Here is a 23,581-nt window from a genome sequence, read left to right on the forward strand (position 1 = left end):
ACTATTCGAAATGATCTCAAATGGAATGATGGTTCAGATGGTTCAAATGGCTCTGAGCACTATGGGACTCAACTGCTGAGGTCATTAGTCCCCTAGAACTTAGAACTAGTTAAACCTAACGAACCTAAGGACATCACAAACACCCATGCCCGAGGCAGGATTCGAACCTGCGACCGTAGCGGTCTTGCGGTTCCAGACTGCAGCGCCTTTAACCGCACGGCCACTTCGGCCGGCAAATGGAATGATCAGATTACACAAGTAACGGGTAAGGCAAACTGTAGATTGCGGTTTATTGGTAGAATCCTGAAGCGATGCAGTCCTTTAACAAAGGAAATTGCTTATAATACGTTAGTTCGTCCAGTCTTAGAGTATTGTTCGTCTGTATGGGACCCTTACCAGTTGGGTCTGATTCAAGAGATTGAGAAGGTCCAAAGAAGAGCGGCAAGATTCGTGACTGGTACATTTAGCGATCGCGAGAGCCTTACAGATCTCATAGAAAGTTTGAAGTGAGACACACTTGCAGATAGACGGCGCGCTAAACGGAAGGGGCAGCTTACTAAATTCCGAAATCCGATCTTCACCGAGGATGTAGAGCATGTATTATTACCACCAACTTTCAAATCGCACAATGATCATCACTCAAAGATGAGGGAAATTAGAGTTCGCACTGATGCGTTCAGACAGTCGATTTCCTTCGCGCGATCCGCGAGTGGAACAGAGGGGGCGAAATATGACTTTGGCGCAAATTGTACCCTCCGTCACACACCGCTTGGTGGCTAGCGGAGTATTTATGTAGAAGTCGCTGCCGGAGACTTAACTCAGTAACGCAGTTAACGAGTGCCCTGTGAGTCCAGACCTGGGTTTTCTGCATTGTTTCAGCAACCGAAGAGACGGCGACGGCGTCAGGGACCGAACCGGTCATGGAGAATGACGCTCCTGCGGAGGCGGCGGGGGCGGCGGGGGCGGCGGGGGTGGCAGCCGGAGGCGGTCCGGTGGCGGAGGCGCTGGTGGGCGGCGGGCCTGGCCCAAAGGCTGCCAGGAGGGGTGGCAGCGCCGGGGGCGGTGGATACGGTGAGCTGGCACTCCTGTCCGTCCCTCTCACATGTGGATCGGCAAATATCTTCTCCACGGTCTTTTTATTTTTGTTTTTCTTGTGTCATCAGTCTTCTGACTGGTTTGATGCGGCCCGCCACTAATTCCGTATCCCATTTATTTTGGCAATGACTTTACCTGACTAGTGTCTTAAACTTCAGCCTCCTCTTCTTCATTACTAAATTGTGATCTGAGTCTATACCTGCTCATAGGTATGCCTTACAATCCAACGTCGGATTCCGGAATCTCTGCCTGACCATGATAGGAGCTAAACAGAAATCTTCCTGTATCTCCCAGCCTTCCTCCTCTTCTTGATTCTTGAACAAAGTATTCGCTATTACCTTCTGCCTCCATTAGTCTTTCCCCTCTCTCATTCCTACCACGAAAGCCATATTCTCCCGTAACCCTTTCTTCTATTTCTTCCCCTACAACCGCAGTCCAACCCTCCATGACTCATCTCCCTGTAAGTGCTGAATGATCCATTCAATATCCTCATATTCTTTCTTTTTCGTCTTCAGCTTGCGACATTGGCATGTACACCTAAACTACGGGGTTTTGAAAAAGTCTCTCCGCAGTGCCGTATGACTGTTAGCCGTGCGTACTGTACGCCGCAGTGAATATACCAAAATGAAACTCAGTGAAATACAAGTTACTAATTTATTAAATATTCATTTTTACTTACAAATTTTCACATTAAATGTAGAAAGTGTCCCCCCTGTTGTGGAATACACAATTCAATTCGTCTAATCATGTTTCCAAACACAATCTGCAACATTTCTTCTATAACAGAAGCAGTGAAAGTAGATATGGATATTGCAGTTTTCAATTCATCGATGGATTTTGGACGGTTTTATAGACCGTTGCTTTCGCTGCACCCCAGGAGAAAAAGTCAGGTGGTGTTAGGTCAGGTTATCGTGGAGGCCAAAGTCCCTGTGAAATTATGCGATCACCAAAAACATCAGCAATTAGTGACATTGAAACGCGAGCTATATGCGCGGTTGCACCATATTGTTGAAAATAACAGTTCAGTATTTCACATAACACAAGTTCTCCTATGAATGCGTACAAAATATCACTGTAGTATCGTTGTGCGTTTATTGTTTCGTTGAAAAATATGCGACCCACTATACGACGTCTATAAATTGCAATCCAAACTACTATTTTCACAGAATGAAGTGGTTCCTCATGAATGGATTTGCAGTACTCCACATACAAGAATTCTGCGAGTTCACGTACCCGGATAAATGAAACCACGCATCATCAGTGAAAAACGTTTCATTAAGAATATCCCTTCCATTTTGTTGAACGAAAATTTTGAACCATTGACAATAATGCAGTGTCTTGCCATGATCAGTATTTTTCAGTTCTTGCACGACTGTCACGTCAACACGTAACGACACCCACCAACGATACTACTGACGCTGGCTGAGATAAACGAAGCAGTGGAATGTTGGGAGAGTCCACTTGAGGGGAAGTAACCCAGGCAAGCGAACAGTCATACGACACGCGCGGCTAACGGTCATACGGCACTGCGGAGGGACTTTATGAACACCCCGTATTACTATTGGCGCTGGGTTTGTTGTTGACTCTGATAAGAACAACCCCATCACTGAACTGTTCACAGTAACTCACACTCCGTCCTACCTTTCTATTCATAACGAATACTACTCCTGTTCCATTTTCTGCTGCTGTTGATGTTATCATACACTCATCTGACCAGAACTCATGGTCTTCTTCCTATTTCACTTCGCTGGCTCACTATATCTAGACTGAGGCTTTGCATTTCTCTTTCCAGATTTTCCCTACCACCTTCAAAGTCCTTACATTCCACACCCCGACTCATAGAACGTTATTCTTTCGTTGGTTATCCAATCCATGTCTTTTAGTCATCTCCCCCTTTGCAGTCCTCTCCTGGAGATCCTTAGAGTACAATTCCAGAATCTTTTGCCAACGGAGAGATCATCATGATACTTTTTCAATTATATGCTGCATATCCAGTGGATATACATTATGTGTCTTTAATGCAGTGGTTTCCACTGCCTTCTGCATCATGCCGTTGATCATTGCTAATTTTTCTGCCTTTTGGGGACAGTTTTGCACCCATAGGGCAAGAAAGTGCCTTGAACCTTGATGACGCCATCGATGAGACAGTTTGGTGCCAGGGCCAGCTCTACTACACTACTTGCAAGAGCTGTCTGTGACCGGCCCTCTACAGCAACCAGTGCCGCCCCACTCTTTGGACTCTGACAGGCGGCACCTGAGGTTTAGCCAAACGGGGGGAGTTGAGAGTGGCTGTGCAGCTTAGTACTTGAGACTGATGTAGGAAATATCCCATAAATACTGTCATATACACATTAGCTGCATGTGTTCTTGTGTTATGTTATTTGGAATACCATAGCTGTTTACGTTACTTGTCGTACAAAGAAGTTCGATCAATGGGCGAATAGACGTTTTACGTCAAAAGAAATCATTCTAGGACCAATCTCTCCGTGAAAACATAGACTGCAACAGCCAGCTGTAGTAATGACCTTGCGGCGGCAACAGGACACGTCATCATGATGATGTTTGTGAGGCGCTCAACTGCGCGGTTATCAGCGCCCGTACCAATTCCCAATCTTTGCTCAGTCCAATCTCGCTCCTTTCATGAATGATGATGAAATGACAAGGACAACACAAACATCCATTCATCTCGGGGCAGGTGAAAATCCCTGACCCCGCCGGGAATCGAACCCGGGACCCCATTCTCGGGGAGCGGGAACGCGACCGCAAGACCACGAGCTACGGACAACAGGACACGTGGCCTGGTGAGTCGGTGCTCTGCCGTCACGCTCTCTGAGGTTCCAGTCTGAATTCCAGCACAGCTGTGTGGTCACACGATGCTGACACACCGCTCTCTAGTCACTAATGGCGTAACGAGTGTCTCAGACCTGTTTCCAAGCCCACTCCCCATTCATCTGTATAGTTCAGCTGAAACCGATGCTTCACCCAGCACAGCCCGATGAATGAGTCAGAGCACATGTGGCGACTGGACGCCTCCCCGCGAGTACCAGTGTCAGTTTGCAATGTCCCACCCGGATTTTTCCTGATAAGGAGCCCCTTACTGCTGCAAATGACCGAAATCGGCAATCGCACTCGTTTACTTTTGGCGGACAGTCGCATGAAGTAGGTGCTCAGTATTTCCACTTATGATCGCTTTCTAGTAAACAGAACGTGTACACCACCAGACAACAGGAATTTTAAATAAACAAAATAATTACTGAAACTTCCTGGGAGATGAAAACTGTGTGTCGGACCGAGACTCGAACTCGGGACCTTTGCCTTTCGCGGGCAAGTGCTCTATCAACTGAACTACCCAAGCACGACTCATGCCCCGTCCTCACAGCTTTACTTCTGCCAGTACCTCGCCTCCTACCTTCTCAGTTGGTAGAGCACTTGCCCGCGAAAGGCAAAGGTCCCGAGTTCGAGTCTCGGTCCAGCACACAGTTTTAATCTGCCAGGAAGTTTCATATCTGCGCACACTCCGCTGCAGAGTCAAAATCTCATTCTGAAAATAATTATTACTGTATAAATAAACTGCAGAGGATAACAGAAGACTGTATGACAGTCACGTAACTGTATGAACTAACACATAGAGATTGTCTAGTGGGAATATCAGTACTTAATCCGCACAAAATATCACTTTCAGGAACATAAATTACCTACTAAAACGTATAGTGAAATATAGTAATAAAACCTAATAAATATTGAGGATGCTTAGCTACTGTGTTTGTTGGTTGCTTTCTTAATGTGTATCTATAAACATTAAATTCGTATTTCTTTCAAGTAAAACACTAGTTGCATTTACAGCACTTATGAATATTATAGCAGATTTATGAATAACATATCACTTTTTTCAAGAATTACACATTCAAGGTAAAATATCACTTTGTCATAGACTTTAAGTGAACAGAAAACTACGTTTCTCTCACACACTATAGCTCATGCAACTGTGTACATTGAAAACTACCAAAGCATATACTACTGAGAATGATATAAAGTCACAATATCTTTAATCCTCTTCACCTGGTGTCCAGAAACTGCTACATATAGTTTTTTTAATAATTTGGGTGGTAAATATTTCCAGTCCAGGGACTGGTTTGATGCAGCTCTCCATGCTACTCTATCCTGTGCAAGTTTCTTCATCTCCAAGTGACTACAGCAACCTACATTTTCTGAATCTGCTTAATGTATTCATCTCTTGGTATCCCTCTACGATTTTTACCCTCCACGCTGCCCTCCAATACTAAATTGGTGATCCCTTGAAGCCTCAGAACGTGGCCTATCAACCGATCCCTTCTTCTAGTCAAGTTGTGCCACCAATTCCTTTTCTCTCCAATTCTGTTCAGAACCTCCTCATTAGTTACATGGTCTACCCATCTAACCTTCAGCATTCTTCTGTAGCACCACATTTCTGAAGCTTCTATTCGCTTCTTGTCTAAACTATTTATCGTCCACGTTTCACTTCCATACAAATACTTTCAGAAAAAGTTCCTGATATTTAAATCTACATTCGACGTTAACAAACTTCTCTTCTTCAGAAACGCTTTCCTTGTCATAGCCATCCTTCATTTTATATCCTCTCTACTTCAACCATCATCAGTTATTTTGCTCCCCAAATAGCAGAACTCATCTACTACTTTAAGTGTCTCATTTCCTAATCTAATTCCTAATCTTATACAATCCTTCCAAGACATTGTGCATTTCATTCATCTGCTCTTCCACGTCCTTTGCTGTGTTATCGCAAACCTCAAATTTTCAGTTCTTATCCCTGGATTTTAATTCCCACCCCAAATTTTTCTCTTGTTTCCTTTACTGCTTGCTCAGTATACAGACTGAATAACATCGGGGGTAAGCTACGATCCTGTTTCACTCCCTGCTCAACCACTGCTTCGCTTTCATGTTCCTCGACTCTTATAACTGCCAGCTAGTTCTGTACAAATTGTAAATAGCCTGTCGCTCCCTGTATTTGACCCCTGCCACCTTCAGAATTATTACAGAGAGTATTACAGTCAACATTGTCTAAAGCTTTCTCTAAGTCTACAAATGCTAGAAACGTAGGTTTGCCTTTCCTTAATCTTTCTTGTAAGATAAGTCGTAAGGTCAGTATTGCCTCACGTGTTCCAACATTTCTGCGGAATCCAAGCTGATCTTCTCTGAGGTAGGCTTTTACCAGTTTTTTCATTCGTCTGTCGAGATTTCGTGTTAGTATTTTGCAATCATGACTTATTAAACTGATAGTTCGGTAATTTTCACACCTGTCAACACCTGCTTTCTTTGGGATTGGAATTATTATATTCTTCTCGAAGTGTCTCATGCATCTTGCTCATCAAATAGCAGAGAACTGCAAGGTTTGCAATATACCCTTGGCAGGAAAAATAACACTGTGACACAGTACGTAAATAAACAGATGGAAGGAAAGTTTTGCTTTAAACAATAGTCACATGTAAATTAATTATTTTTAAACAGCAGCTAGATCATGGCTTTTGCAGAACAATGAATCTTACTGGTATGAAGTCAAGTTTTACTTGTATGAAGTCCACATTAAATTGACTGCACAAATAGAAAAATATAGTTTCATCTTTTGCACTGGTGGTGAGATCAAGGCTCTCGTGAGAAATGACACAAAACGAAAATCAGTAGCATACATTTGTGGTCTGAAGCGACGTCGTTACTTCAGTACTATTCTTATCAAGTATAACGCGTCTTGATGCAGCAGTAGAGAAAGGAGGAGTTGCCACAATTTTTTAAAAACTGTTATAAATTTAAGAATATTGACATTAATAAATTTTGCTTAGAGCAGCACTTAGAAGCATGTGCAACAGAGATAGAATTTCATAATAGGTCCTTTATAATAGTAGCCATATACAGAGCATCTTCAGGAAATTTCAACCTGTTTGTAAACGGTCTTGAAGATTTATTATCTCATCTAAAATTAAAAAACAAAGAACTAGTGGTTGGTGGTGATTTTAATATAGATGTCCCGAAAAACACTGTCAGTGAATAGTTACTGAAATCAGTTACATTGTCATTCAATTTAATTTCTACTGGAAATTTCCCAACTAGGGTACACAAATGTTCCAAGACTGCCATTGATAATATCTTTATAGACAATTCTAGGCAACTAAGCCACATTACAAAACCAGTAGTAAATGGGCTATCTGACCATGACATGCAACACCTAACATTAAATTTTGAAAATTGTCAAGGTAAAACATCTATCAGAACTGAGTACAGAAGGCCAATAAAACAGTCAAAAACTGAGAAATTTAGGAGATTGCTCAAAGTAATTGGATGGATGTTTACAGCATCCAAGACACAAATGGAAAATACAAAACATTCATTAATAAAGTTAGCATCTTATTTGAAAATTGTTTTCCCCTGAAGGAAACTCAAATTAAGCAGAAGGCTAATAAGAAACCATGGATCACACAAGGGATAAAGATATCATGTGAGACATAAAGGAAATTCTGTCTGATATCTAGGGACACCTTTGATACTAGCACTATAGCTCATTACAAAAATTACTGCAAAATATTGAAGAAGGTTGTCCAGAAATCTAAACATCTGCATTAAGAGAAGAAGATAAATACATCCAGCAATAAAATAAAAACAATATGGGATATAGTTAATTCAGGGGTAGGTAGAACCAGAAATGAGAAGGAAAAAATAACTCTAAAAATAAATGAAACCCTGGTAACAAACGCATAGTGTGTTCAAACAGGTATTTTGACTCTGTTACTGATAGCATGGGGTTGTCAGGGTCAGTAAATAATGTATTGGAATATCTGAGACCAGTGCACACAAGCAATCTCAGTAAAATGGAATTGACACTTACTTCACCCAGACAAAAAGAAACCATCATAAAGTCTTTGAAATCAAAGCATTCTTGTGGTTATGATAACATATCAACAAAAGTTAATAAAACAGTGTTCATGTGAGCTTAGTCGTATCTTAAGTTATTTGTGTAATAAATCACTTATCACAGGAACATTCCCGGACTGGCTTAAATATGCTCAAGTTAAACCTCTCCACAAGAAAGGGGACAAAGAAATGCTGTCAAATTACCGACCGATCTCACGTTTGCCAGCTTTTTCAAAAATTTTTGAAAAGGTTATGTTCAAGCATCTACTTAAGCACCTTAGTGAAAATAACATACTGTCAGAGTCACTGTTTGGGTTTCTTAAGGGGTCTGATATTGAGAAGGCTACTTACACAACTTGACCAGAAGAAGGGATCGGTTGGTAGGACATGTTCTGAGGCATCAAGGGATCACCAATTTAGTATTGGAGGGCAGCGTGGAGGGTAAAAATCGTAGAGGGAGACCAAGAGATGAATACACTAAGCAGATTCAGAAGGATGTAGGTTGCAGTAGGTCCTGGGAGATGAAGAAGCTTGCACAGGATAGAGTAGCATGGAGAGCTGCATCAAACCAGTCTCAGGACTGAAGACCACAACAACAACAACAACATTTACACTTACAGTGAAAATGTCCTTAAATCATTAGACAACAGATTAGAGGTAACTGGCATATTCTGTGACCTGTCAAAGGCTTTTGACTGTGTGAATCACAGCATTCTTCTAAGTAAATTAAAATATTAAAGCATCACTGGTAGTGCTGCAAAGTGGTTTCAGTCATATCTTACTACTAGAAAACAAAGGGTGTCATTACGTAACACTTCAGCAGTAGGCTATCAGACATCATCTGACTGGGAAGAAATTACATGTGGTGTTCCCCAGGGTTCCATACTAGGTGCACTACTTTTTCTTGTGCATATTAATGACCTGTCATCTGTTACATTACCAGATGCCAAGTTTGTCTTATTTACAGATGATACAAGCATTGCAATAAATAGTAAATCAAATATAAATTTAGAAAGGGCAGCTAATCAAATTTTTACTGCCATTAATAATTGGTTCATAGCCAAATCACTGTCACTAAACTTTGAAAAGACGCACTACATGCATTTCAGAACTTCCAAGAGATTTCCTTCTAGTGTGTCTATAAAATATGATGACATGGAAATAGGAGAAGTTGAGAGTGTAAAATTCTTGGCATTACAACTTGATAATAAATTCAGTTGGGAGCGACATACTAACGAACTGCAAAGGGCCTAAACACGTCTGTGTTTGCATTGCGAATGATGTCAGACGTAGGAGATATAAATATAAAAGAAACTGGCATATTTTGCTATTTCACTCCATTATGTCATATGGTATCATATTTTGGGGTAACTCCACAGACCGAAAAAAAATGTTTAGAGTACAGAAGCGTATAATAAGAGTAATGTGTAGTGTAAATCCAAGAACATCATGTCGAAACCTATTTAAAGAATTGGGCATACTAACCACAGCTTCTCAGTATTTTTATTCCTTATTGAAGTTTGATGTAAATAATACATTTCTTTTCCAACTAACTGCTTGGTACACAGTATCAATACTAGGAATAAGAACAATATACATAAAGATTTAAAATCACTTACTCTTGCCCAGAAAGGAGCCCAGTATTCAGCAAGAGCATATTTTCAATAAGTTACCAGCAACCATTAAGAGTTTAGTTTCAGACAAGGCACAATTTAAACATAATTTAAAAGAATTTTTGTTGGCCAACTGCTTCTATTCCATCCATGAATTTCTCAACAAGTGCAGTAGAACATTTTAATGACAATTTATTATACTTTAATTTTTGACAATACTTGGTTGTAACAGCCAAGTAACTACCTACTGTGTGAATGACGGATGTATGGAAAGCAGATGTAAGTCTGTGGAAGTTTAATTTTAAATCTTGTACATAATTTGACTGTTCTTAAATGAGGATCATTGAAATGAATAATTTATTTTAATTTTTGGCGATACTTTGTTGTAATAGCCAAGTAATTAGCTACTGTGTGACTGATGGATTTAATAAAAACAGATGTAAGTTAAACCTGTAAATATTAGAAGTTTAATTTTAGTTCATGCACATAATTTTAATGTTTATTGACTGAGGATCATTAAAAGTAATGAAACTCAAGTCATTCTAATTTCATTTTTAATGTGTTTATCTGACATGTTCCACACCCAGCAGAATCTCCTCTTTTGTGTGTCTATGGATGAATAATTAACCTAATCTAATCTAAGATTACCCAACATACAAGAGCTTAGAAGTGACGATTAATTACACCCCCAGCCGGCCGAAGTGGCCGTGCGGTTAAAGGCGCTGCAGTCTGGAACAGCAAGACCGCTACGGTGGCAGGTTCGAATCCTGCCTCGGGCATGGATGTGTGTGATGTCCTTAGGTTAGTTAGGTTTAAGTAGTTCTAAGGTCTAGGGGACTGATGACCTCAGAAGTTGAGTCCCATAGTGCTCAGAGCCATTTGAATTACACCCCCTTTCCTTCAGTGGATTACCGCTGCTTAAATAATGCACTGCAGAAATACGAGAAGCATTTATATCTCGTTCAACATAGACCATCCTCGCTAATAAGCTCAGAATTCAACCACAGACTGCTAATTAGTAGATGTGTGCGTCACTAAAAAATGTACGCAGTACTTCTCCTAGAACCTCTTCGTGATATGTAATCCGGCGGTAACTTTGGCGCCTAAAGGCATCTGTGGGGATGCGCCTAATGATTCTGAATACTAAATCCATGACCATGTACGTTATTTACACAGCTTTTTAGTACTTCAGATAACATAGTCTCTCTAACAATGTATAAAATGTATAAAACAATGTGCAAACAGTTATTTAAATAGTATAATTCACAAATGTGCATAACACTTAACACTACACAGTTACTTGCTTGGTGACAGCACGCTTCAGGATACTAACTGTAGTATGCTGGATTCTTACTACTGCCTCTAGGTGGCATACGCTTAGTATAAGGCGTTTTCTGACGCCCCTATCACTTTTGTTAGCAGTCAGATTGCAACGGTTCTTTCGTGTTCTCGTCATTACGGTACCAGAACGTTTAAGTTCTACTACTGTAAAGACGGAAGATCCGCGATTCGGAATGTCAGAACTGTGTAGTAAGTAGCAGCAGGAACACCACCACAAAATTACGCAGCACTAACACTCCAAACCATCGACTCTCTGAGAGAGATTTTAACAGTGTTCAGCCTAATGGTAAAGTATCGAACTATTTTTCTCCGGATCATACAGTTTGTGGGAAAAGCAGTGAGAATAATTACTTTTGGAAACCTTTTATCAGACAAAGCCTGTTATAACAATAAACTGTTTCGCTTAATAAAACGGCCGCCAGCCCAAATCGGGCACAGTGTCTACACAAAAAGATGAAGTCAAATTTCGACACTGAATAATTAAATACTTTCACTTACTTCGTAATTTAAACACAACCACTTAATTTCTATTTACTACGGTCACTTGGCAGTAAGTGCTATTAATCCCACTTTCTGTTACTTATGGAATTTATCACTATACTTCAGGAATTATTTAAAGAAGACACACATATGTTTCAACAAGAATACAAAAAAATATTAAACTTATAGCTATCATTCATATGACCAAAACTATTATTTAACACGACTAAATTTCATTTCTTTAGGACTGTTATTTGTTAACGTTTTACTAACACCAATATTTGTCTGGCTTTCTTTGACATGGAGAAGCAACACGAACAATTGCCGTTAAGATTGTTGCAGCTAAACAATTATGTTACTTTACTTTCAGAAATGCTATTGAAAACTTATCCTCATGGTCACGCAAAGCGGTGGCCCTTAAACTGATACGTGCAAACTTTAGTATTTAATAATGATTTTCAGAATTTACTACCAAAACAGTACTATTGCCAGTAATTTACTATTATTCAAGCTTCAATAAACATCAGGATACTCAGAATAAATTCGTTTAGGTAAGGACCCTAATGAGGTAAATGAAATAGGAAAATTACGGTTAAACACAAAGGTACATTTAACACTTATATTCTGCTGATTGAAGATGGATGGTTCATAATGCGATACACTTCTAAATAAAGTACTTTGCCTGTTACTGATGTCGAAGGTGGCGTGAGGCGGTGCTGCGTAGTAACATTACGCAGGTACGGCTCTTGACGTACTTAGCTCTGTCTTTCTCTTGGTGGCGACGATAAAATTGCAAATTTCTGAGCTATTAATTTATTGCCGTACTGCGCCAGTCGTGTAGAACACGTCCGAGGCCAAAACCCAGTCTTGCAGGTGAATTCGGGGCCTCTAGTGCTTGACCAACGTAATGCGTGTTCACCACTTGCAGGGGAACTACGGACTGTGTCAGCCACTTGCGCGCCAATTCTCACTCGCGCGCTCCACCACCTTTCCCATTCCACCACAGAACGGAGTTCCGTTCTACCTTTGACCCCTACACCTTTTCAATTTACACTTCTGTTTACAAAAACCCTAAGTATGAACCATCTACAAATGCATGACAGCATATACATACAAAATTGACATAATTAATTACAATTGTACTTGAAATATTACGTAATTATTTACAAAATACGTTTTTATACATTTATTCCACCTACCTCAGAGAGGTTATTTTAAACAGATAAACTACACTTAACAAAATCTTACTCTCGTTATAGAAATTGCTTAATTTTTCAAAATTATTACAGAACAAAAAAATTTAAATATGCAGATTAATGGCAGTATTATATTTACAATAGCATTACAAGATGCTTACGCGTTGCCAACTGTTGTAATGAAACTATTGTGAAAAAAATTGTGTGACTGAAACATGATGGCAAACAGAGCCATAAAGATACTTGCATGATTACAAGTTCCCAGACAATACCACATACGGCACTTGTCGTATGCGGTGTACCCCGAATATGTGTGTGCGTGTGTGTGTGTGTGTGTGTGTGTGTGTGTGTGTGTGTGTGTACAGTGATTGCTGTTTGGTTGGGCAGTGTTTGGCGTTCCGCAGGCTACGGTCCGAGCGCCGGCATGATGAAGAAGGGCAAGCAGAAGGGCATGGCGGACATCTTCCAGGGCTCCGTGACGGCGCTCGCCTTCCTCGCCTTCGCCGGCTACATCGTCTGCCTCGTGGTGCACGCCATCCGCTCCAGTGGTGAGTACATAGCAGTACGGGGCTGGACCTAAGTACCTCCGGGGTTTCAGAAGACGACTGCACGAAAACGACATACAGAAAAATGACGCGAGTCAAGGGATAGGATATCTCTCCAAGATTTTAACTTTTCTTAGAGTTGTTCAATATGGAAGCTTTTGCGATGCGGCCAACGTCAGTACAAGAACGTGGTGCTAAGCGCAATGAAGAATTACGTTTAACATCCCATCGACGTCGACGCCACTAGAGACGGAAGACAAGCTTGGATTATGTCAAGGATGTGGAAGTAATCGGCAGCGCCCTTTCAACAAAATGATCCTAGGATTTGACTAGAGCAGTTTAGGGAAACCTAGGTGCTTGCACATTCAGTTCAGTTCCATTTATTGCTACGAATTTTAGACCCGTTATCAGGAAATTCTAAACAGGTCGTACATATTCAATAGTCATGGTGACATATGTACAATGTTTTGTATTGTATATGTAGATGGGTAGATCACATAACTAATGAGGAGGTATTGAATAGGATTGGGGAGAAGAGAAGTTTGTGGCACAACTTGACTAGAAGAAGGGATCGGTTGGTAGGACATGTTCTAAGGCATCAAGGGATCACCAATTTAGTACTGGAGGGCAGCATGGAGGGTAAAAATCGTAGAGGGAGACCAAGGGATGAAGACAATAACCAGATTCAGAAGGATGTAGGTTGCAGTAGGTACTGGGAGATGAAGAAGCTTGCACAGGATAGACTAGCATGGAGAGCTGCATCAAGCCAGTCTCAGGACTGAAGACCACAACAACAACAACGTATTAGGTCTACAACTTTGCTTCCGCCGTTTTGCAGTAGACGACACTAGCGGCAAGTGGGGTTCAGATGGTTGGTCATAGGTGTAATTACGTTTAGGCATGTGTAAACATAATGCCATAAAACTATTAGTCGATATGTGATTGCATCATAAGGTTATTCTCGATTAAGTACGTCAACTTGCGTACCCATTTCTCGCCATTTGCGGGAAGTTTTAATTTTTTGCTTTAACATGAAGAAATCTGCGGCTGTGGCTCTTAAAATGCTGGGTTTCACCAATGGCGAGGGAACTATTAGTGGAACAAAGAGCAGAGGATGTTTTCAATGCCTTAAGAGCCGTGATTTTGATGTCGAAGACCGGCATAGTGGTGGAAGACAGAACGTTTTCGTAGCTACAGAAACAGTCGAAGACAGTCACAGGACATCATTATCGAAAGCAACTGATGCGTTAGAGCCCAGCACTGAAATACAAACGCCCACAATACAGCGACAGACACGTAAATGTAATTTTGCAGCAGGTCAGTGCTCGACTCCATGTCGCAAAACCCTTCAAAATATACATCGAAACACTGAAATGAGAAGTGCTATACGTCCCGCCGCATTCTCCATACGTTTCTCTCTCTGACTACCACCTTTATTGATCAGTGGCATACAGTCTGGCTGACCAGCACTTCCGTTCATATGAACAAGTGCAAAGTTGAATCGATTCATGGATCCCCACAAAAGACGCCCAGTTCTTCCGCCACGGGATTCGTATTCTATCCGAAAGATGGGTTCAAATGGCTCTGAGCACTATGGGACTCAACTGCTGTGGTCATCAGTCCCCTAGAACTTAGAACTACTTAAACCTAACTAACCTAAGGACATCACACACATCCATGCCCGAGGCAGGATTCGAACCTGCGACCGTAGCACTCGCACGGTTCCGGACCGCGCGCCTAGAACCGCGAGACCACCGCGGCCGGCCGAAAGATGGGATAATGTAGTGGCCAGTGATGAGCAATACTATGAATCATAATTTTTTTTTTGTAAGTTTTTCATAATAAAGCCGCGAACTTAGAGAAAAAACAGCAGAAGCAAAGTTTTAGACCTAGTAGTAACGAAATATTTGGAAAATAAGAATAAATCAAAAAATCATAAAATAAAAGGAATCAACTCAAGCTCCATGTGAATAACTTCCATGTTACATTACTAGATCTGTTACTGGCAGCTCCTGAAGAACTTGAAGTTTGCTAGCTACAGCTACTTCTAAACCTGTTGTTGCTACACTATTCATCACCCACACTGGTGTGTGTGTGTGTGTATGTGTGTGTGTGTGAGTGTGTGTGTGCTTTCAATCCTGAAGTCTACGCATACCCCTGTGGGTAGCCATAGCAATCTTTTTTTCTTTACATATATATACAGGGTGGGTCGTGTAAGACGTAACACCCGCGTTATTTCGGGGGCGATTGCACGTATCGGCATGCGCTTTTCGGCGAATCATAGCGGACTACGGGGCACATACGTTGGTACATGCTCAATAATCACAACGTTTATATTGCCCGAGATAATGAGGCAAGTATATGTTTTTTAGATGGGACGCTATACTTTTTTCACCATCATTCGAACGCTCTGGAAAGACGCGTAACGCATGTTGCTATTGTGATTCAAACTTTGCTTAAAAGAGGGCGGATGAGGATTTACCTACGTAGCTAGGCCGTGCATGCTGCACAGAGCACGGCAACTCGGCTTGCGGGTCGCGCGAGGCGTGTTTACACAGTCTGCAGCCGCTTCCGACCGCCTCGACCTTCAATCATACAATATTTCCCAGCGTCTTTTAAGCGAAGTTCGAATCACAATAGTAGCATGCGTTACATCATTATACGCGTCTTTTCCAGAGCGTTTGAATGATGGTAAAAAAGTTTAGCGACAAATTTAAAAAACATGTACTTGTCTCATTATCTCGGTCAATATAAACGTTGTGATTATTGTGCATGTACCAAAGTATGTGCCCCATAGTTGGCTATGATTCGCCGAACACCGCTTGTCGATACGAGCAATCTCCCCCGGAATAATAGGGGCGTTACGTCTTACGCGAAACACCCTGTATATATGACATTCCTCTTAATTAAATTTATAGGTGCCTATCAGTACCTATGATTGAGGAATTGCTTCTTGTGACGTTTCACATTTTTTGATATTCAGAGCGCCCACTTGATCCTGTAGACTGAAATTTAAGCATTTGCCTTTTACATATTCGATGTGCTATTATATTGACTGTAGTTCACAAGTTTTGGTCGTTTACAATTGTTTGCAGGTGACAGTCTAATTGTCTCCAGTCTTTCTCTTCCTGATAAAGGTGACGTCTGAAAACGTGGTGAGTAGAGCCAACCTCTCCACACTCACAGTGTGTTACTACATCCCACTCGATGCAAGTATTTGAGATGTGGACCGTGACCCGTTAACAGGTACACCATATCTTGAGCAGGAGCAAAACCGCCATCTTCTCGAATCTGACTCCAGTGTGCTTACACTGTGCCACCTCACTTGATAACATGGCACTGTGTCAGTTCGCCTTGTGAACCACTAATGAAGAGGAGACTCACGGTGGGAAGCATACCAATCCAGCGCCGAGGCAGCCCGGCACTGATGAGATGATCATGGATGTGGGAAGAAAGTGTGGTGGAGCACTGTCTTGGTGCAAACTGTTGCAGCAATTTTGGCAGAAGCCATTGCTGCAGCTGGTTAAAGTACGCACATTCAGTCACATTTTTCTTCCCAAAGAGAAGTAGTCCAGAAGCTCTTGCAGAGGACGTGGAACAAAAACCGTTAACTTTAGGTGAACCACGAATGTCTCGTGTGGATGTTCTGGGCTTCACCTTTCCAGACACTTAAAACGTGACTTCATCGTTGGAAACTAAGTTCTGTGAAAAACGATTTTCCTCCAATAGCCGCTGCAAGTCATTAAGGAAGACAAAACGAAGATCATTGTCCCAAGCACTCAACAAGTGTAACAACCGCAGTTGGCACTGTTCTACAAGTAGATGATTGCACAGAATCCGTCAGTCAGCTGACCGAGACATCTGCAGTCCTCTGCTCGCAGGTGCCTTTTGGACTTATTCAGTCTCGACTTCCACACACGCTCGTTCTCCTCTGTTGAAGCTCTTTTCTTCGCTCCACATAAGCAGCCCGCCTTATGGAATGTGCTGTACCACCCGCGGCTTGTTTTGTCTGTTGGCACTCTAACCTGATATTTCGTACTAAATCATCCCTGAGCCGTCAGAACTGACTCACATTAGCTACTAAAAGCACACGTAACACACCCATCGCTCCATCAAATGCCAATTTGTGACACATCTGCCACCTCTGTGGACTAGAGTTTTGAGCACTCCGTTCTTCTGTGCCGGATGGTGGCAGCTGTTGGCTTGCAGATATAATTCAGTGTGTGTCGGTTTGGGGTACACACTGTGCCAAAATGTGCCATCAGCCTTCCTCTTGACTAATAAATCCAGGAATGGGAGTTGTCCATCCTTTTTCAGCTTCACTGTGAATGTTATATTCGGGTGGCGTGAACTCAGATGTTGCAGAAAATCATCTAGCTTCTCCCTGCCATGGGTCCAAATGAGAAAGGTACACTATGTGATCAATAGTATCCCGACACCTGGCTGAAAATGACTTACAGGTTCGTGGTGCCCTCCATCGGTAATACTCGAATTCAATATGGCGTTGGCCCACCCGTAGCCTTGATGACAGCTTCCACTCTCGCAGGCATATCTTCAGTCAGGTGATGGAAGGTTTCTTGGGGAATGGCAGCCCATTCTTCATGGAGTGCTGCACTGAGGAGAGGTATCAATGTCGGTCAGTGAGGTCTGGCACGAAATCGGCGTTCCAGAGCAATTCGGGGATGGCGATTGCATTTTTCAACACGATCCAGCACCTGTTCATAATGCACGGTCTGCTACGGTGTGGTTACATGACAATAACACCCCTGTAATGGACTCGACTGCACAGAGTCCTGACCTGAATACTATAGAACACCTTTGGGATGTTTTCGGCGAGTTGTCCGGTACTTTTGATCACACAATGTATGAAAGGAAAGGCTTTTTCTCTTTTAATTAAGATGAAGACGAAAACGACGAAGACGCTGTCAAGCATTACATAAAATGAATGTAAACACTGTTTTTAAAAGTGGAATAAAAAGTTCCCCATGTCTATTAGTGCACGTGGAGAGTATCTTGAAGTGGATTGAAGGTTTATGCTTAAAATGTGAATAAATAAGTTAAAAAATTACCTTTTTTTCGTGTACCCCCTGGTACATTTCAGACGGACACATACCATGTGTGGACGAGCATTCTCATGTTGAAAAAAGGCACCACAGAACTGTTGTACGAGAGATAACACATGAGGGCACAGGTTATCCATGATATACCTCTGTCGAGTCAGTTCACTCAGTTACTTCCTGCCAGGATCTAAAACAACACGCAATGGCTCCCCATACTGCTATGCCAGGAGTACTACCGCTATGGCTCTGCAAATCACTGAAAGAATGGCACCTCCTCAGGGTGCCTCCACACTCGCCGAAAATGGTAATCCAGGGTAGTGCACAAAGGAGATTCATCCCTGAAGGAAATGGGACGCTGTTCATCAGCAATCCGTGCTTCACTGACCGTGGAGTCCATTGCTTGTTCCCGGATGGCAGGCACAGATGTGAAAGGGATAAAGTGTGCCAGATGCTCTGTGGCATTGTGGTCGTCACACGTGGACCATAACCTCGACACTAATATGCCTGCTCTCGCATTCCCGTCCACTCCGACTATAACATCAGGATACCCCACAAATTTCGATACTGGAAGATTCGTCCAGCTGGCCAAATCGACACCCACAGTGAGGCCCCATTCATTCTTTACCAGGTGCTGATAACGCTGTCTCAGACGAGTGCACGGCATCTCCGTGTCCTTAAAAGTGATCCCTCAACGTCTGACGCTGTCCACACCCCTCGTACACCTTACGTGAGGTATACCTAACAACACTAAATACGAATAATCCTAATGCACTCTGGTGGCTGTTCTACATGTTACAGGTAACTTCTAATCATTCAAATATCAACCAATCATGGGTATGTCTACGAAGTTACATTGACATCTGGCCATGTCTTCTCGGTGGTTCACTTTTTATGTGTACATTTCACTAAAAGAACATGAAGGTAAAAATGGGAGAGATTGTAGCTCACACAGGGGATTCCTCGCAGTTGTTCTTCCCGGAAACCAATATCGAATGAGACAGGGAAGGAAAGAATGGGCAATGGTTTCGTAAGTATCCTGCACCAGTTGAAAAGTGTGGATATAGATATACACTCAGGTGGCAAAAGTTATTAGATACCTGCTCGTATTGTATCGGACATCCGTCTTGCCCGGTGTAATGCAGCAACTTGGCGTGCCATAGACTTGTTCGAATGTCCCAACAGAAATATTTAGCATGCAGCCTCCATAGGCGACCATAATTGTGAAAATGTTGACAGAGTAGGATTTTGTGTACGAACTGACCTTTCGATTGTGTCCTATAAATTTTAGATGGACTTTATGTCGGGCGATATGTGTGGCCAAAATAAATCGCTCTAATTGTCCACAACGTTCTTTAAAACAACTGTGGCCCAATTACGTGGCGCACTGTCATCCACAAAAATTCCCCAATTGTTTAGGAACATGAAGTACGTGAGTGTTTGAAAATGATCTGGTAGCTGAACATAACCAAGGGCCCAGTCCACTCGATGGAAACACAGCCCACACCATTATGGAACCACAACCAGCTTGCAGAGTGCCTTGTTAACAACTTGGGTCCGTACTCACCAACTGAAATTGGGACTCATCGACCAGGTCACGATCTTCCAGTCGTCTAGGATCCAACCGATATGGTCACACGCTGCAGGCAATGTCGTGCTGTTAGCAAAGGCACTCGTGTCGTTCGTCTGCTGCCATAGCCCATCAACGCCGGATTTAACTGCACTGTTCTAACGGATAAGTTGTCGTACGTACCACGTTGATTTCTGCGGTTATTTCAGACAGTGTTGCCTGTCTGTTAGCACTGACAACTCTGCGCAAACACCCGCGCTCTCGATCATTAAGTGAAGGCCGTCGGCCAGTGCCCTGCCCGTGGAGAGAGGTAATGCATGAAATTTGGTATTCTCCGCACACTGTTGACACTGCGGATCTCGGAAAATTGATTTCCCTAAGGATTTTCGAAATGCAGTGTCATATTCGTCTAGTCCGAACTACCATTCCGCTTTCTGTTAAATCCCGTCGTGCGGCCCTTATATCGTCAGAAACGTTTTCACATGAATCACCTGAATACAAATGACAGCTCTGTCAATGCACTGCCGTTTTATACCTCGTATACCGCCGACTATATACAAAGGCTGTCCAGGGAGTAAGTTCCGAACGATCGCGAAATTGAAACAACAGTGAAAATCAGAAATGTTTTGTTTGAAACAGTTAGCTACACCTTCCAGCTATTTCTCTATGTGGTCGCCGTTCTGACTTAGACACTTGTAGCGTTGTACCAACTTTCCAATACCCTCATCATAGAAGGCAGCCGCGAGTGCTTTCTGCCAATTCTCGACGCCTTGCCTACAGCTCGTAGTCTGTGCCAAAATGTTGTCTTCATAGCCAGCGGTTCATGTGAGCAGAGATGAAACTCAGAGGGAGAAACTTACGGGCTGTATTGTGGGTAATCAAACATTTACAATTGAAAACGGTGCAGGAGCATCTTCATTGCCCCTGCGGCTGAGAATTGTCTTGAAGAAGAAACCGCATGAGGCTTATGTAACGTTGGCTGCATAGCTTCAGGCGAAATTTTTCACCAGGCCCTCATACCTCTACATCTACATCTACATCAATACTCCGCAAGCCATCTGACTGTGTGTGGCGGAGGTTACTTTGAGTACCTCTATAGGTTCTCCCTTCTATTCCAGTCTCGTATTATTCGTGGAAAGAAAGATTGTCGGTATGCTTCTGTGTAGGCTCTAATCTCTCTGATTTTATCCTCATGGTCTCTTCGCGAGACATACGTAGGAGGGAGCAATATACTGCTTGACTCCTCGGCGAAGGCATGTTCTCGAAACTTCAACAAAAGCCCGTACCGAGCTACTGAGCGTCTCTCCTGCAGAGTCTTCCACTGGAGTTTATCTATCATCTCCGTAACGCTTTCGCGATTACTAAATGATCCTGTAACGAAGCCCACTGCTCTCCGCTGGATCTTCTCTATCTCTTCTATCAACCCTGTGTGGTACGGATCCCACACCGGTGAGCAATATTCAAGCAGTGGGCGAACAAGTGCACTTTAACCTACTTCCTTTGTTTTCAGATTGCATTTCCATAGGATTCTTCCAATGAATCTCAGTCTGGTATCTGCTTTACCGACGATTAATTTTATATGGCTATTCCATTTTAAATCACTCCTAATGCCTACTCCCAGATAATTTATGGAATTAACTGCCTCCAGTTGCTGACCTGCAATATTGTAGCTAAATGATAAAGGATCTTTCTTTCTGTGTGTTCGCAGCACATTACACTTGTCTACATTGAGATTCAACTGCCATTCCCTGCACCATGCGTCAATTCGTTGCAGATCCTCCTGCATTTCAGTACAATTTTCCATTGTTAGAGCCTCTCGATATACTACAGCATCATCCATAAAAAGCCACAGTGAACTTCCGATGTTATCCACAAGGTCATTTATATATATTGTGAATAGCAACGGTCCTACGACACTCCCCTGCGGCTCACCTGAAATCACACTTACTTCAGAAGACTTCTCTCCATTGAGAATGACATGCTGCGTTCTGTTATCTAGGAACGCTTCAATCTAATCACACAATTGGTCTGATACTCCATATGCTCTTATTTTGTTCATTAAACGACTGTGAGTAACTGTATCAAACGGCTTGCGGAAGTAAAGAAACACGGCATCTACCTGGGAAGCCGTGTCTATCGCCCTCTGAGTCTCGTGGACGAATAGCGCGAGCTGGGTTTCACTCGACCGTCTTTTTCGAAACCCATGCTGATTCCTACAGAGTAGATTTCTAGTCTCCAGAAAAGTCATTATACTCGAACATAATACGTGTTTCAAAATTCTACAACTATTCGACGTTAGAGATATAGGTCTATAGTTCTGCACATCTGTTCGACGTCGCTTCTGGAAGACGGGGATGACCTGTGTGGTCTTTTGCAATCCTTTGGAACGCTACGCTCTTCTAGAGACCTACGGTACACCGCTGCAAGAAGGGAGGCTAGTTCCTTCGCGTACTCTGTGTAAAATCGAACTGGTATCCCATCATGTCCAGCGGCCTTTCCTATTTTGAGCGATTTTAATTGTGTTCTATCCCTCTGTCATCTATTTCGATATCTACCATTTTGTCAACAGTGCGACGATCTAGAGAAGGTACTACAGTGCAGCCTTCCTCTGTGAAACAGCTTGGCGGGAGACACTATTTTCTAGACATCTTTACGCGCTCACTGTGAGCTCGGAAATGAGAAGAGCGACGCTATCTAGGGTCATATTAGAGTCACTGCCCAACACATCTGTTCAAAGCTTTATCGGATTTTTATAGTTGTTTCCATTTCGTGACCGATCGGAACTTACTTTCTGGACACCCGTCGTGTGTGCATATCGCTCTCCCATCACTATGTATGTGCAGAAGTAGTGATGCCGAATGTGAAAGTTGGTTTTCCGTTTCTGCAGGAGGAACTGGAGGGGCGGATGGTGGCGTCGGAGGTGGCGTCGGTGGCGTCGGCGGCAGCATCGGCGGCGTCGGGGGCAGCATCGGGGGCGGAGTTCCTCCCCCCGCGCTGGTGCTGCAGCCTATTGTTCTGGGCGGCGGTCGAGTGCGGCGGAGGCGGCGCGACGGGGGGCGGTCAAAGCCGGGGGCGGCCAACGGGGGCGGCGCCGCGGACGCCATGTTCGGCGCGCTGCTCGCGTTCGCAGAAGGCTACGCCGGGGGCCGTGCGCGCGGCCACCGCCACCTGGAGCTGTAGGATTCCACCGCCACGCTTTTCTGCCCGCTCCCTAGTCGCGTGGACGCAGGGAGGCGGCTGCGAGACACCTTGTGCGTAGATGCTGACGACAGGAGCCCCCCCCCCCCTTCCCTCCTCCACCCCACACAAAGATACACATACACACACAGCCACGACACTGCCGCTCGACTTTGTTATACCACAGTCTAACACAGTCGTGAATCTCTGTAGGGCAAAAAGTGCAACCTTTTGACAACTGAAGCGAAGCTAGCGCTCCAATCGGCTAGCCTGTAGTAACCAGAGAGATCGAATACTATAGAGACGCTACACCGGGACCAGAGTAAATCAAATTAAACAACTCTCCGCCATGTTTTCGGGAGGCAAAACAAATGGGCAAAATAAATGGTAGTGCGAAAGGAAATTACGAAACCTGGCCTAAAATAATAAATTCACACATTCACGTAAATGAGTTATTTATACACAGGAAAGGTTGCATGCACTTACTGTAATCGCCTCAGTACCATAGAAACGTCGGCTTAGACCCTGTAGTATGCAATGGCGAAGCAATTTCTGTGTCCCATCGGCAATGCGAGGGTGCCAAGGCTAGAATAAACATGCAAAAGTGCAC

General features: G+C 43.0%; 1 protein-coding gene across 1 annotated transcript in view; it reads left to right on the top strand.

Moving 5' to 3' along the window:
• The window catches only part of LOC126209876 (elastin-like), an 86,549-nt gene extending 63,496 nt beyond the window's left edge, over positions 1 to 23,053 (top strand). The window contains exons 3-7 of the mRNA XM_049939000.1: positions 880 to 962; positions 1,002 to 1,071; positions 13,027 to 13,170; positions 22,682 to 22,824; positions 22,925 to 23,053. Of these exons, the coding sequence (XP_049794957.1) occupies positions 880 to 962; positions 1,002 to 1,071; positions 13,027 to 13,170; positions 22,682 to 22,824; positions 22,925 to 23,053 (569 nt within the window). The remainder of the gene's footprint in view (positions 1 to 879; positions 963 to 1,001; positions 1,072 to 13,026; positions 13,171 to 22,681; positions 22,825 to 22,924) is intronic.
• The last annotated feature ends 528 nt before the right edge of the window (positions 23,054 to 23,581 follow it).

The sequence above is a fragment of the Schistocerca nitens genome, chromosome 10, assembly GCF_023898315.1.
Source record: "Schistocerca nitens isolate TAMUIC-IGC-003100 chromosome 10, iqSchNite1.1, whole genome shotgun sequence".
Lineage (NCBI taxonomy): Eukaryota > Metazoa > Arthropoda > Insecta > Orthoptera > Acrididae > Schistocerca > Schistocerca nitens.